Source organism: Bubalus bubalis, chromosome 6 (assembly GCF_019923935.1).
Source record: "Bubalus bubalis isolate 160015118507 breed Murrah chromosome 6, NDDB_SH_1, whole genome shotgun sequence".
NCBI lineage: Eukaryota > Metazoa > Chordata > Mammalia > Artiodactyla > Bovidae > Bubalus > Bubalus bubalis.
Window position 1 is genome coordinate 95,251,132 of NC_059162.1, and position 14,794 is coordinate 95,265,925.

General features: G+C 33.0%; 1 protein-coding gene across 4 annotated transcripts in view; it reads left to right on the forward strand.

The window, feature by feature from the left end:
• The window catches only part of FAF1 (Fas associated factor 1), a 513,649-nt gene that overhangs the window by 241,248 nt on the left and 257,607 nt on the right, over positions 1-14,794 (forward strand). For all 4 annotated transcript variants that reach the window (XM_044945026.2, XM_044945027.2, XM_025289476.2 and 1 more), the window contains one exon: positions 472-577. In XM_044945026.2, coding sequence (XP_044800961.1) covers positions 472-577 — 106 coding nt within the window. The remainder of the gene's footprint in view (positions 1-471; positions 578-14,794) is intronic.

Below are 14,794 nucleotides of genomic sequence, written 5' to 3' on the forward strand. Positions count from 1 at the left end.
TTTCAGTGGTTTCTCAATTTTTACTGAAGCTGTATTTATGTTCCTATACAATACTCATGAGTATAGTTTCAAATTTCTGTTCTTCTAGAACTGCTATTTCACTTGGAAACCAGAGTCTTTGAGTGTACATTTTAGTAGCATATTTGGAATTTAATATAGTTGACAAATATGCTTCTCTTGGTGAAAATACATATGTAGGCAATAGCATATAACTTGTAGAAATTCTTATGTATGCAATATATTTATAATTGAAGTTTAAAAACACCTTGGTAGAGAAGGAGTTAACAAGTTAGCTCCCCTTGGTTGTTCTCAGCATGCTCTCTTGCCTTTAGGAGCTGAAAAGATGATAACATTGGGCCCGGACATGCCTGTGTGGAGGTTATGGTACTCCTGGGGTTTTTGCAGCTAACTGTAAAGCAAGCTAGAACTTGTTCATCTCAGAGTTCCTTGTTTTTCTTTCAACCCTTTCAGTGCCCTGCAGGAGTCATTAAATCAAAACTTCATGCTGATCATCACCCACCGAGAAGTCCAGCGGGAGTACAACCTGAACTTCTCAGGAAGCAGTACCATTCAAGAGGTGAGTTATGTCTCACAGTTAAGGAATAAAGGTAGCTCATTATAGCTAATGTTGACCCTGTTAAAGTGGGCTTATCTGTTCTGGTTGGAAACTCTCTTTATGTTTCATTATTGGTTTCTTAATTTTAATTAACTGGAGCATCAATGATTACTGTAGATCTATTACTTGACCTAGAAAGATAGATGTTGTAAATGAAAGCTCTTGATAATTCTTAAAACAGTCAACTTTTAAAACCTTTCTTAAAAATAACTCATTGTTATATATTTCACAGTGTTATAGTAATTATTCAGAATACTAATTTGGAAATTATTGATAGCATGTGTTTTCAGACATGCTTATATTTTATTTGAACGGTTGCTCTCAAATGTATTATTTATAATGTGTATCCTGCCTGCTTCCAAAAGGAATTGAAGAGGCTTTTCTTAAGCAGCTGAATTCTAGCCGTGGGCAGTGTTCTAGAGATGCTGTAGGAACCCAGTCATTTCGCCCAGAGTATCTAATAAGAATCTATTTATAGTGTCAATATTTTCTTCAATGGAGCCAACCAGGGCCACTGTTTCAAAAAAGAACCTTCCCCAAGAGAGAAGAGGTAACTTCTTGTCTGTGGCCCCACCCACCTAAAAGCTAGTAATTTATCTCCTTGGATGGGGCGGGGCAGATATGTATAAGGCTATGATGAGACTTGTGTTTAGAAACAGTGAAATGATTATGTCACATTACCTCTTGTAAGATATGAAGACAGCAGTCATGTGTCTAATCATGTTTTTATTAATCATGTTTAATCTTGGATTATTTCATAAATTTTTTTGGACTACATTGCTTAAACTAATTATTAATGTCATATTGAAAGAACAAGTTTCCATCCTAATCATACTTCAGAAGTAAATGAATTGTTTCTGAAATGCCTGGACAGTTAATGGTTTTCTTTTTTCATTTTATCAATAAATTTCAACTGCTGAGTTTGGCATAAAGAACTCATTACATGAAGTTTATTTTCTCTGTTTATCACTTGAATAGTTTATTGACTAGTAACTAAGATTTAAAAAAAATTTTTTTGGCCCTTAATTTGAATTTTAGGTTTAAATTATTTGATTTTTTTTCTAAGATTTTAAATATAGTAACTGCCATTTCATTTAAAATCTCTAAAATGGATATTCTGTTCTCTGATTTAAGATTTTAATTCCTTGAAGAATCATTGTTGTTTTTATGTTAAAAATAATAAAATAAAAATAATAGCTCTGGCCCTATTGGAAAGTTATTCTTGGAACTTCATGATTATAAAATTTAAATTATATATTGAATAAAATTAAATAAGAAATTTAGTTTCATAATAAATAACCTCAATTTAATGAAGAAAAGCACAGATAATGAGAGAGAAATTTCATTGTTATTGATTTACTTTTTTAAGTTGAAGACTAGTAGAATGCATGAAGGATAAATATAGACTGCCCTATTTTTCTTTTTGATTGAGATTTTTATAGCCAAAATTTACCATTTTTTCTATTTTTGTTTTAACATTCCCAGTTTTTATAGTTTGAGTGTGTTTCAACTTTCTCCCACAAGAGGGCAGAGAGGACTATTAAACTGATAGTCTAAAAATGCCATTCAGTGTTTTCAAATTAGCTTCTCTTATATTAACAAAAAGGAGCATAATGGCCAAGTTATTGTTTGATTTACAGATAATTGGCACATTGCAGGGAGGAGACTTAATTTCACCCTTTTAAATTAAACAGGGAGATTTAAAAAGACATAAAATATTCATTAATGTTCGGTGATTATAAAGTAGTGGCATATATTTATTTTGCCTTTATTACTGTTTCGATGGGAAAATACTGCAAATATTTCCGAAATCGAGTTGGCCATACTGACAAGTTGAAATGTTTAAGCAGCGTTAATGCAATCTGCTCACACCTGATATCCTATGCAGAATGATTCAAAATGACTACATCAATTATTAAAAGAAATATTTAAAATTCTGTAAATGTGCCATTGTACGCCACAGTTGGCTGAAACTGTTCTCTGTAGCCTGCTATTTAGATTATCAAATATATTTTAAGCTTCAAGGACTTGAAAACAGTAAATCTTTTTACATCATTTTCTAAATGAAAAATGTCTCAAAAGTATTTTTGCAGATGGATGTTCTTAAATGTATTTCTTAACAAGAGTTTGGGTTTTTTTTTTCCTTTTCTCTCTCTCTCTCTCTTTTTTTTTTCCTTTTTTAAAAGTTGACCTAAAATAATATTTTGAAATACTAGTTGCCAGGAAAAAAATAAATACTTTCATTTCTAATATCTGTGGGCAGACAGGTACACATAGGCTCTTCTATTCTGTACAGGTTAGAAAAGGAATGTGGATTATATTCTTTAGGCCTTGGGTCCTACTCTGTAGTCCTACCTCTAAGACCTTTCTTCTTCAACTTCTGGAATACCTGGAAGGGGATTCAGGAGGACGAAATGCTCTTATGCTACCACCTTGCAACCCACAGTGACACTTAAATACATGTATTTTTTTGTAGTAGCCTGATGGAAAGTCACGTTGCAACACAACAAAAATATAATCTTGAAATGATTTTACAGTGTTACTTATTTAATGCTAGAAATTTTGCTGTTACTATGGAAGCTTAATGATATCATATATTCTAACTTGTAAATTAATTTTTGTCACCAGTTTCAGAAATCTCTTTTCAGTATTGTTTAAAAGGTTCAAGAAGAATTCTAAGCAACATATGAGATAAAGGAAGAAATTTTTTTTAAACTTGATTTTATTTTTCACTTAGTAGTATATTATTTTTGTTTTAGATGGGGAAAATGTCATTTTGGGGGTATTTTGAAAGTCTTGTATTTTAAAAAGAAAACTCTTACAATATTTACACCCTAAAGGGAAAGTTCTTTTAAATGAAATAGGATCAAAAAAGGCACTATAATTTCAACTTTTAATTAACAAAATACATTTTAAAAAATACTGACTTGGAAAATAGAACTTAGATGCAGTTTGAATTTTAAATAACTCTTCACTGACCGTATGTTCATGCAAGTTAGTGGTGATAAACCGATAGTTGTACAAGTGTTTGTTCATTCTGGCTCTCTGGTCTCTTGCCTTACAATGCATGACTTATGTCCTTTGGGTGCTCTAGACTTTAATTTAAGCTAGTTAGATATTGAGGTTATTTTTTTAAGCTCTTTACAAATCCTTCCACTTACATTATCCTCCTACTTGAGGAAAAGGCAATATTAGTATAAAAAGGTCAAAATGGAGGGTTGCAAGTAGTCATAAGAATAAAAAATCCATTATCCTTTTCCATTATGACAAGATAGTTTATAAAAATTATCAAATAATGTAACGATAATTTCATGATATTTCTACTTTTGAGGTCCTCAGTTAGCTGGCTGGCACACTGTAGTGACTTTCCTTGAAAATTTAAACAAGCTTACCTTAATTTAATGAATTTTCTACCCTGAGAATTTAGATTTTTTAAACAGTTAATTGTATAGATCTAAGTAATTCTGTCTTCAAATACTATTAAAGATCTGTGGTTACAAAAGCACTTGGGATTGGTTAAATTAAGGGGAAGAAAAGATTGATTTGCCTACTGCAAATCCTAATCCCAGGTGTGGTAAAGGATATAAAGTCCCTGAAATCAAGCCAACTTTTCTTGGAAAATAGTTCTTTGTTGTCCATCTTGCTATTGCAGAAGCTCCTGTTAGACAAAATATCCACTTTGCTTTGTAGATGTCATACAAATTTAAGGAATATACACATGATCCAGAATAATAAGGATTAAAGAAACTAAGTAATTTTGGTTCTGAATCATGGAGTATTCCTTGTCTCATACAGCAGAAAGCATGATGAATAGCTATTGGAATTATTTAAATTCTTTTCTGAGTTTCCCTTTATCCTAAAATTTTCACTGTTCTTGTTAATGTTGATTTATTTCTTAATGGGAATTAAAGGGAAAAATTGACAACCTATAAAGATACATATTGCATGAAATAGTAGAACATTTTATTACTAATACTAGTGATTGCTAAGTAGGAAGCTACAAATTTGAATTAGCAAGTAAGAAGTAAATTAAATAAATCATATCAGTCCTTGAAAATAATGTCGGCTAAATAACTGTGAACTCATGAGGCTAATTCTGATTCTGCAAATTGAAATTCCTGTTAGGGTTTTGTGTACATTTTTCTTTTCCTACTTTCTCAACTTGCTTGACTAACATATATTTCAAACTATTCTCTTTTAGTGCTAGAGGTTAGTACCAGTAATTAAATATGTAGTCTTTTACAGATTATACTTATGAACAATTTTCTAGTAGTTTATTGACTGTAACTTCTTAACTAACATGCCCTTTCTATATATGTTTTAGATATAGTTTGTTTATTTGTTGGTTTGTTTGTTTTCCAGTATGGAGAGTGTAGGGGCTGCTGGCACAGAACTGAAGAGTAGGGAGATGAGAATGTTCATATGCAATAGGATAAATTAAATTGTGTGCTTATTTAATTAAAAGTTTAAGTGGTTTATTTTTATTGCAAGATAAATGACATATAAGCTCAATTAGAATGAACCCATTTTAATTAGCATGTATCATAGTCTGATTTTTTTTTTAATTTGAAATCACAAATGATATCTAAGCAAGAATAAAAGATAATTTCTTAAGCAACTGGGCAGTGAATTCAAGCCTTTCTTCAGCTTTCAGTAAAGGAGATTATGAGTTTCTTTTAAATATGCATGTATAAGTTTCAAGTTGCACTTTATAACAGAGAAGTGTTGAAGTTATGCTATTTCGAATGAACAAATCAGTAATGATCAGTTTATAAATATTGGGTTTTCTGTGATGCTTAATAAATTATCTCCTTAGGAAATACATTTAATATTTACAATGCAGCCATTGGAACTGACAAGTCTTTCTCTCCCTCTGAAAGTATTTTAAAATAATCTCTGTTGGGCTTTTTTTTTTTTAGCCCATGTAAGTATTTCTTCTCCTACATTTCAAGAAGATAGAAACAATGAAATTTTGTTAAAAAGTTGACAGTGGTTTAGACCTTTGTTACTTAAGGTATGTGTATCTGAGCAACTTCTTAGCCGACTGTATTTCATAATCTGTGATTTGTGTGTTGGTAGGTTTTAAATGCCTGGGGTAAGAGATATTATGTTCAGTTATCAGAAACTAATAAACATAAGACATTTTTATATGCAAGAAAAGGCAGAGAGTAAATAATTGCACTGGTGACCAATACTGTAATAATCCTGTTTTACAATATGCACTTGACAGGTTGTAATAGTGCTAATTGAAGAGACTAATTCACACTTGCTTCATTCTATTCAAAGGCAAAATCAGCAGCTTGTTTTGCTTTTGACCAGATGGTCCTCATGAACACCTACTGTGCACTTTAAGTGCTTTACTAGAATTACAAAGGCTGGGGGGCTGCGTTCGACTCCAAATGATTTGAGGAGAGAGGGAGAGAGAGAGGGGGGAAAAATCCCTCTGTGCTCAATGGATTTGGTGCAAGTAAATTAATTCTAGTAGACCCATTACACACTGAGCCCCCTTTTCAAAGCTCTGAGCCTCCTCGCTTGCTCTGTAGCAATGAGAAAGAGAAAGAGAAAGGCAGATTACTGCAAACAGAAATAAAAAAAAAAGAGGGTATGAAAGGGAGAAAAGAGGCCTTGAAGCCTTTCATATCATTTGAGTTTTTCAAGTGCGTTATTTTTGGGGAGGGTGGATGTCTGAAAAGCCAATTGGAGTTTTTTTTGTTTTAAAGTGCGCTATTTAAGCACCATGAATATAGGCGCAAGAGCAACAGTTGACTGAGTTTACTGTGGTGAAGCTTTGTGTTCGAGGATGAATCAAATTCATTATATTCAACTCTTTGTGTTTTAACATGAATGTAGGGTTAGTTTCACAAGACTGTGTCTGTTTAGGATAATTATAATTTAATATTTTCCTTTCATAAAGTTATCACTGTAGATGTCTAAAATTTTAATCAAAGCAGATTTTGTACATTGACTTTGAAGCACCCTGACAGTTTAAAATTCAAAGGAAAGCTTTTTTAGTTTTCAAAAGAAAAGAAAGGCTCATTCTAATGGCATTGAAGCAGAGATTATTATAACTAATTAGAAGTCACACATCTGTTAGCTTTTGGTTTGTGACTTACTTATGAATTTTTTGAGTAAAATATATACTTTAAAAATATATCGCTGTTACTGAGTAAACTGAAAGGGATAAAATGCACTTAAAAGAGAATCACTTATTTGAGCCAACCATTTTTCCAAATCTCCACATGGTACCATAAAAATATATAATGTATTAAAGTCCAACAAATGTAAATTGGACTTGTGTAATTAATAACCTTAAGTTCAAATGAACTTCCAAATAAATTGTTTTTGCACAGCTCTGCTTAGCATAATTCTGATTAGTAACCAAAATTATTATAAAATAAAAAAGAAAGTATAAGCAAACCTAGTTTGTGCAAATTTATAGTTATTTTTTATTCTTAAAGCTATTTGTGTACAATTGTAACTTGGAATACTGACAGTGAAAAAAGTTAATTCTTATTCTAAGGTATATGGATTAAAGTACAAAGGATCACATGCAAATTATTTTGTGCATTTTTATATTTCAGGCATAATTCTCTTATGATATATTTTTGTTCCACTGTTTACTTTTGTTTAATGGCACATATTACACTGTAATCAAGTTTATTTTAAATATAGCCATTAGCAAAGAACAACAGAATCATACCAATAGTATATGACTTACGTGATAATTATAAACATTTTACAAAAAAACAAATGTCTAGAGTTTACATTTTGGCATAATGCACCAATATGCTTTATATGTCAATATGTTTTAGTTATATTCTTAGAAAATAAAATATAGAAATATAAAGACAACCACAAAAACATTTAAAATTTTACTTTTCAAAGATCTTTAATGAAGAGGATAACATGCTGCTTGATATTTAAATTAAATTAAATTAATTTCCTATTAATGCAATCATTACTTTGGGACTTGTTCATTCAAATATAGATTGTAGGCTGGAGAGGAATATAAGGGGAATCCCCAGACTTTCAACTAACAAAATATCCAATGAAATTTATAAGCAATGAGGTGTTAATGAATTGATATTGTTGGGGGAAAAGAGATTTCAAGAAAAAATCTGAATGATTAGGGGAACTTACTGAAAAAATTTTTTTGCAGTAGACTATTTAAAATAAAGGTAAGACTACTAGATTCTCTTTCTTGTAGGTACCATAAAAAGCTATGTTTAAAGCTAGACCCTCATTTAGCAGAAGTGGATTGATCATGACCATACAGTCATTTGTTTAGGTGGGGCTTAATCTTTGGTTTCACACACACAGTAGTTGGAGCTTTTCTCCTCATGAAGAAGAGTTTATTTCAGTATTAAAATATTAACCCCTAGATTCCTGAATGTCAGAGACAAGATTCTCTTCTGTGGGTAAAGGTTGGAAAATACTGTGGTTTATATACCTTGGTAAATACCACATTACTTAAGCTGAGATGTGTTTTAACATTATACTATCCTCTAGCCATAAAATAAGAATTATATAGCTTCCTTTATATAGACATAAAAATATTAAAGAGAATTATGTAGCCTCCTTTATATAATTATAAAAATATAAAAGAGAATTATATTTTCCCACTCTCCCCCCAGCAAAACCATAAACAAAAACAAAGAAGTAAAGGCTGGGTAGGTAAATGAACATAAAGTGCTTATACATAAGCTAGACTAAGACTAGGTGTATAGAAATAAGGTCTGCATATAGGAAATATTTACATGTTTATCTATATACCAAACGTTATTTGTCTATAACCTCTTAAAATGTCTGCGTATGGTAATTTTTCTTTTGTCTAATGTGTCTTGTGTGTGGTCTAATACTATTTAGCCAAGTAGTTATCCTTTTTCAAACGTATCTATTTTGGCAAATATACTTTAAAAAATTTTGTTGCTCAGTCTAGGGCTCTATTACCTTGTATTACCCTCAATGTATTCCTATTATTATTTTCTTAAACATTTTTTTAGAAGAAAAAGACTTTAAAAGCTCATAGCAAACATTTTCTGTAAATGACAAAATGTATTCCTTGCTTTGTGGTCATTGCGTGACCAGACAGTAGAGTACTGGATTGTTTTAAGGTTTTTACAGCTGCAAGGCAAAAGCATCTGCTCATTGCAAAGCCGGCATTGTTTAATTTTGACACTGACTTTTCCATGTGTCTTGTACCAAGGACTGGATTAGATGCCCCTTAGATGAAATTTGTTTTAAGTTGCTCCCAAAGTGCAGCTGTCCCCATAAAACAGACACACAGGATCAATCAGAATCTTTGTACAAGGGTCACCTCACTAGGCAAGAGAGGCTCAGAGGAAGAATGTTAATGATATTATTTATCATGAATAACTGCAAAATTAGTTTCCAGACTGGTTTAGTATATGTAGAGTCCCCATAGCTTCTCCCCACATCTGCTTTTTAGGGCAATAGAATCATTATTAAATATTTAGCTTTTAAACTGAAATATAAATAGTCAAGATGCCCGTATATGCATTAGGCACTATTCTGCAGTCAATTGCAAGGAAAATGATCAGTTTATTGGCCACTAAAGTAGTAATTGACTGAAAATAAAACTCAATCTAAAATAGCTCTGCTAAAATCTTGAGAAGTGAACATTTTTATAGAATGATAATTTTTCTTTAATGTTTCAAGTGAATGAAAAATGAAAGAGCACCTCACTTCCCGGGTTTCCTGGGATTGTGTGAATTTCTACCCAGCTGGTCCAAATTGATTGATACAGGGCCAAATATTTGTCTGCCTACATTTCAAAGTCTATAATTTGCTAATGAATTGTGGTAATAATCTTTCATCATACATGAAAGATTTAGCCAAACAATTTGCTAAGTATGTATTTTGATCATAAAATTTTTGGACTTACACCAAGCTTTACATCTATTTTACAGCTAATACATAGGGGTGGAGGGAGAGCAGGGGGAGAAATAATATTGAACATGGACACTTGATGGAAAAGGATGAAGGAAACAAGAGAAAAGAAGGTACTTTGGAAAAGAATAAGGCTGGGAAAGACTTATAAGTGACAGTGGAAAACCAGTTAGATTTGCACATAGAGTACAGAATTTTTAAAATGCCAGCAGAGTTTTAGTCTTCGGTGTCTAGAGGTATGGAATCCATGTGGCTGAACACAAGACAGAAATCTTTTTCTTTTTAGCCACAGCTAATCCACACATTGATTATGGAATAATTTGCTAAAAATTTATGCTACAAAATTCAGATGCCCACAAATTAGAAATAATTAAAAGTATTAGTATAAAAACCTGATGTTTATTCTGTTTGATTTAGAGACATTAGGTGGGGAAAAATAGTGAAGAAATAAATGATTGCACCAATTTCAGAAGAAGGTGAGAGAGGAACTTCCTAGTTAAACTTTTAGCTAGGAATGACTAGAAATGATTGTAGGCATCCAAGAGAGCATTATTTTCTGTCTCCTAAACAAATACTAGGCTTATATCTGTGAGGGGATATTTAGGATTAAAGAACCTCCATTTGAGAAAGTACAAACTTTTATTTATGTTTTTGGGGAAGACAGCATAAATTATATATCATAGGAAGTCCAAGATTAAACTATTGAGTGAAAAGACAAAAAAATGTTCTAAATAAAACTATCTTATTAATGTAATTTCTCTTTCATTGTTAGAGATTAGGGAACCATGACTTCCTGTTTGACTGAAATAAGCTGAATTGTTTTCAGGTTGTCCATAAGGAGGATATTTAATGATACCGATAAAATTCTCCTTGCTTTGTGAGCAGAGAGTTAAAAAAAATAAATAAAGCCACGTAGTTGAAGGAGAAAAACCATATTATGAAAGAGACTGAAACTTCCATTTTGTAGATTTTAAAGCTAAACAAGTCTAGAATTTTTACATACCTGCTGTACCTCTTGAATATGTCCCACTTCGAAAGCATGACTCTATATCCATTTATGTAATTCTCTTTTTGTTCTCTGATAGAGATAAGCCTAATGTTAAGTACAGTGAATGTCTATCCAAGATTCAGTGTTATAGGTTTTAATCTAACAGTACTTCTCAATTGGCAATTAATTGTGATAGTGGAAAGATTATTGCATTATGATATTAGTGAATCTGAGGTCTAAACCCCCTGCCACTAGAAAGCTATATGATCATCTAGGCCTGAGTGGCCTGGTATTTCTTTTTCGTTTGTTTGGCTTTTTCAGTGTAAGACTGCAGAAGCTCTGTTTTTCTAGTGAAAATATAAAATGAACCTTAAAATATGCATAAGGTCCCTGTGTCTCATTGCACTTGTTAGACACTTCTGTTGTAGCATTTCTGTCCTTCTATTTGCCTTGTGTTTGTTTTCCTTTTCATGGTAGGCTCCTTGAGGGCAGGATCTCAGTCATTCAATCTTCATATTTACAGCACTAAGCCTAGTGCCTAGCGCCTTTTAATGATTGTTGAATGAGCAAATATTTACATGAATTAGCATTCAGTGGTTGAAAAGAAATTTGGAAACCTAGATTCTAATATCTGATATTTTGCTCTCTCCCTGTATGAGTTTGGGCAGTTCATTTAACTACCCTGGGTTTGGTTCATCTATAAAAAATAGAAAATGATTTCCAAGAATTTTTCTGGTTCTAAAATGTTGTGATTACATGTGAATTTTAAAATTTCATATGTGCTTGATTGGGAGGGAGAGGGAGAGAAGGAAAAAACTAGTCAATAGATAATAACTATGTATATGCTGCTGCTGCTAAGTCGCTTCAGTCGTGTCCGGCTCTGTGCGACCCCATAGACGGCAGCCCAACAGGCTCCCCCATCCCTGGGATTCTCCAGGCAAGAACACTGGAGTGGGTTGCCATGTCCTTCTTCAATGAATGAAAGTGAAAAGTGAAAGTGAAGTCACTCAGTTGTGTCCGACTCTCAGCGACCCCATGGACTGCAGCCTACCAAGCTCCTCCGTCCATGGGATTTTCCAGGCAAGAGTACTGGAGTGGGGTGCCATTGCCTTCTCCAAACTATGTATACATAAATATACATATTTACTACTGTGGGATGTAAATATCCCTTTAATCATTAAGGTGTTACTTAAAAGGCTCAAGGTTGAAATGGAGGCCTCTGTTGCCATGGTGTTTGAATTTCTATAATTAAGAATTTTTCTGAATAATTTTATTTTTATCTTAAAGTACACTTTTGCCTTAAATACATATCATGCAACAAGATTTTAAAAGTTAATTGCATAAGCATAACACACCTTTCTAAAATATAAGATTTAAAAATACTGAGATGCAATAAAAGTAAGTGGTATATTAATTTGATGTCATTAGTTTCACTTGTAGTAAGTGAATTAAAATTCTATGTGAATATCAAGGCTAAGTTACTGCCATGATAGTAGACATATACATCAGTGGGATAGAATTAAAAGTCCAGAAATAAACTGAGTCAGCTGGATATCTACATGCAGAAGTGTAAAATTGGCTTATTCCTTCACATCATATACAAAAATCAATTCACTTGGATCAAAGATCTCAATGTAAAAACTAGAACTATAAAACTTTTAACAGAAAACGTAGAAATAATTTTGTGACCTTGGGTTAGGCAATGATTCCTTAAATATGACATCAAAACATAAATAACAGAAAGCAGGTAAATTGAGCTTCATCATAATTAAAAACTTTTGTGCCTCCAAGAGCAGAATCAGTCAAGTGAAAAGACAACTCACAGGATGAAAGAAATATTTCCAAATCATACATTGGTAAGGGACTTTATCTCAAATATGTGAAAACCTCTTACAGCTCAAAAAGAAAAATAACCCAATGGTAAAATGAGGAAAAGTTCATACTTATGTGCTAGAATACTAGAGTAGGGGTACTGAAGGTATACTGAAGACCTCCAGGGCATCTTCCTGATCCAGGAATTGAACCAGTGTCTCTGCATCTCCTGCATAGCAGGCAGATTTTTTACCTACTGAGCCATCAGGGAAGACTGTGTAATCAGTAAGCACATAAAAAATTCCTCTACGTCTTTAGCCATTCAGTTCAGTTCAGTTGCTTAGTTGTGTCCGACTCTTAGCGACCCTATGAACCGCAGCACTCCAGGCCTCCCTGTCCATCACCAACTCCTGGAGTTCACCCATACTCATGTCCATTGAGTCACTGATGCCTTCCAACCATCTCATCCTCTGTTGTCCCCTTCTCCTCCTGCCCTCAATCTTTCCCAGCATCAGGGTCTTCTCAAATGAGTCAGCTCTTCGCATCAGGTGGCCAAAGTACTGGAGTTTCAGCTTCAACATCAGTCCTTCCAATGAACACCCAGGACTGATCTCCTTTAGGATGGACTGGTTGGATCTCCGTGCAGTCTAAGGGACTGTCAAGAGTCTTCTCCAACACCACAGTTCAAAAGCATCAATTCTTCGGCGCTCAGCTTTCTTCACAGTCCAACTCTCACATCCATACATGACCACTGGAAAAACCATAGCCTTGACTAGATGGATCTTTGTTGACAAAGTGATGTCTCTGCTTTTGAATATGCTATCTAGGTTGGTCATAACTTTCCTTCCAAGGAGTAAGTGTCGTTTAATTTCATGACTGCAATCACCATCTGCAGTGATTTTGGAGCCCCCAAAAATAAAGTCAGCCACTGTTTCCACATCTATTTGCCATGAAGTGATGGGACTGGATGCCATGATCTTAGTTTTCTGAATGTTGATTTTTAAGCCAACTTTTTCACTCTCCTCTTTTACTTTCTTCAAGAAGCTCTTTAGTTCTTCTTCACTTTCTGCCTTCTTTAGGCACTTGTCACTTCACTTTCTTTAGTCATTAGGGAATTGCAAACCCAAATGAAAATGAGATACCAGTACTTGGCTAAAAAAAGAAAAAATTAGATGAATCTTGAAAAAATTATTCAAATGAAAGAGCCAAACACAAAAAGTCCTCATACTGTGTGATTACATTTATATGAAGTGCCCAAAATAGGCAAATGTACAGAGATAACACGTAAGGTTAGTAGGGCTGAAACTACTCTGTATAATAGAGTACTGGTGGGTACATGCCATAAATTTGTCCAAATCCATAGACTGTATAGCACCAAGAGAACCCTAACATAAAATATGGTCTTTGAGTAATAATGACATGTCAGTGTGGGTTTATCAGTTGTAATAAATACACTACTCTGGTAGGGTATGTTGGTAATGGGGAAGGCTGTGAATGTGTCAGGGCAAGGGGTATGTGGAAACTCTGTCTTCTCAATTTTGTTGTAAACCTAAACTTCTCTAAAAATTACAGCCTATTTAAAAAACATTCTTTTTTAAGTAGATTCATGGTTGTCAGGGACACCTGACTGAGTAAGAAAGGGGAATGGGTCATGGCTACTAATGAACTTAGGTGTTCTGATACTGTTTTCCTTTGTCTTGTTTTTGTTTTTTGCATTTAATTAATAATAAACAGCTAGGTATGCAACAATCCATTAGAATATTAAATATTTTTAACTGTGTATTTATTTACATGCAACATCTTTTCATGATGAGAAATATACTGTAATCTAAATACAACACAGTGGTCTTCATATGGGTACCCATAGAATATTTAAGAAATTAGGAAAGCCAATTTAAATCTTCATATTTATTTGTGTACACATTTGTTTTTGTGTGCATCTCTCTCCCTACTTTAGTGAATTTTCAGAGTTCTAAAATATTTTTGGCTTTCTAAAAAGAATCTGATGATGTTTGACAGAAAATAGCAAAATTTGTAAAGCAATTATCCTTTAGTTAAAAAATAAATTTAAAAAAAAAATTTAAAAAAAAGGTTAAAAATTTTAAAATGTCTGAATTTGCCATATGTATGATTTTTCCATGGTTTTATAAAGGCTGAATAATATTCCATTGTATTTTTTGTACCACATTTTGTTCTATCCATTCATGCATTGACGAGATATTTGGGTTGCCTCTACCTTCTACCCGTAGTGAATAATTCTGCTATGAGCATGGGTGGACAAATATTTTTGAAGCCCCTTCTTTCAGCTCTTTTGGATATATACCCACAAGTGAAATTTTTAGGTCATATAGTAATTCTAGGTTACATTTTTTGAGAAACTGTCATACTGTTTTCCAGAGTGACTACACTATTTTACATGCCCATCAGCAATGCACAAGGCTTCCAATTTCAACATATCCTCACCAACA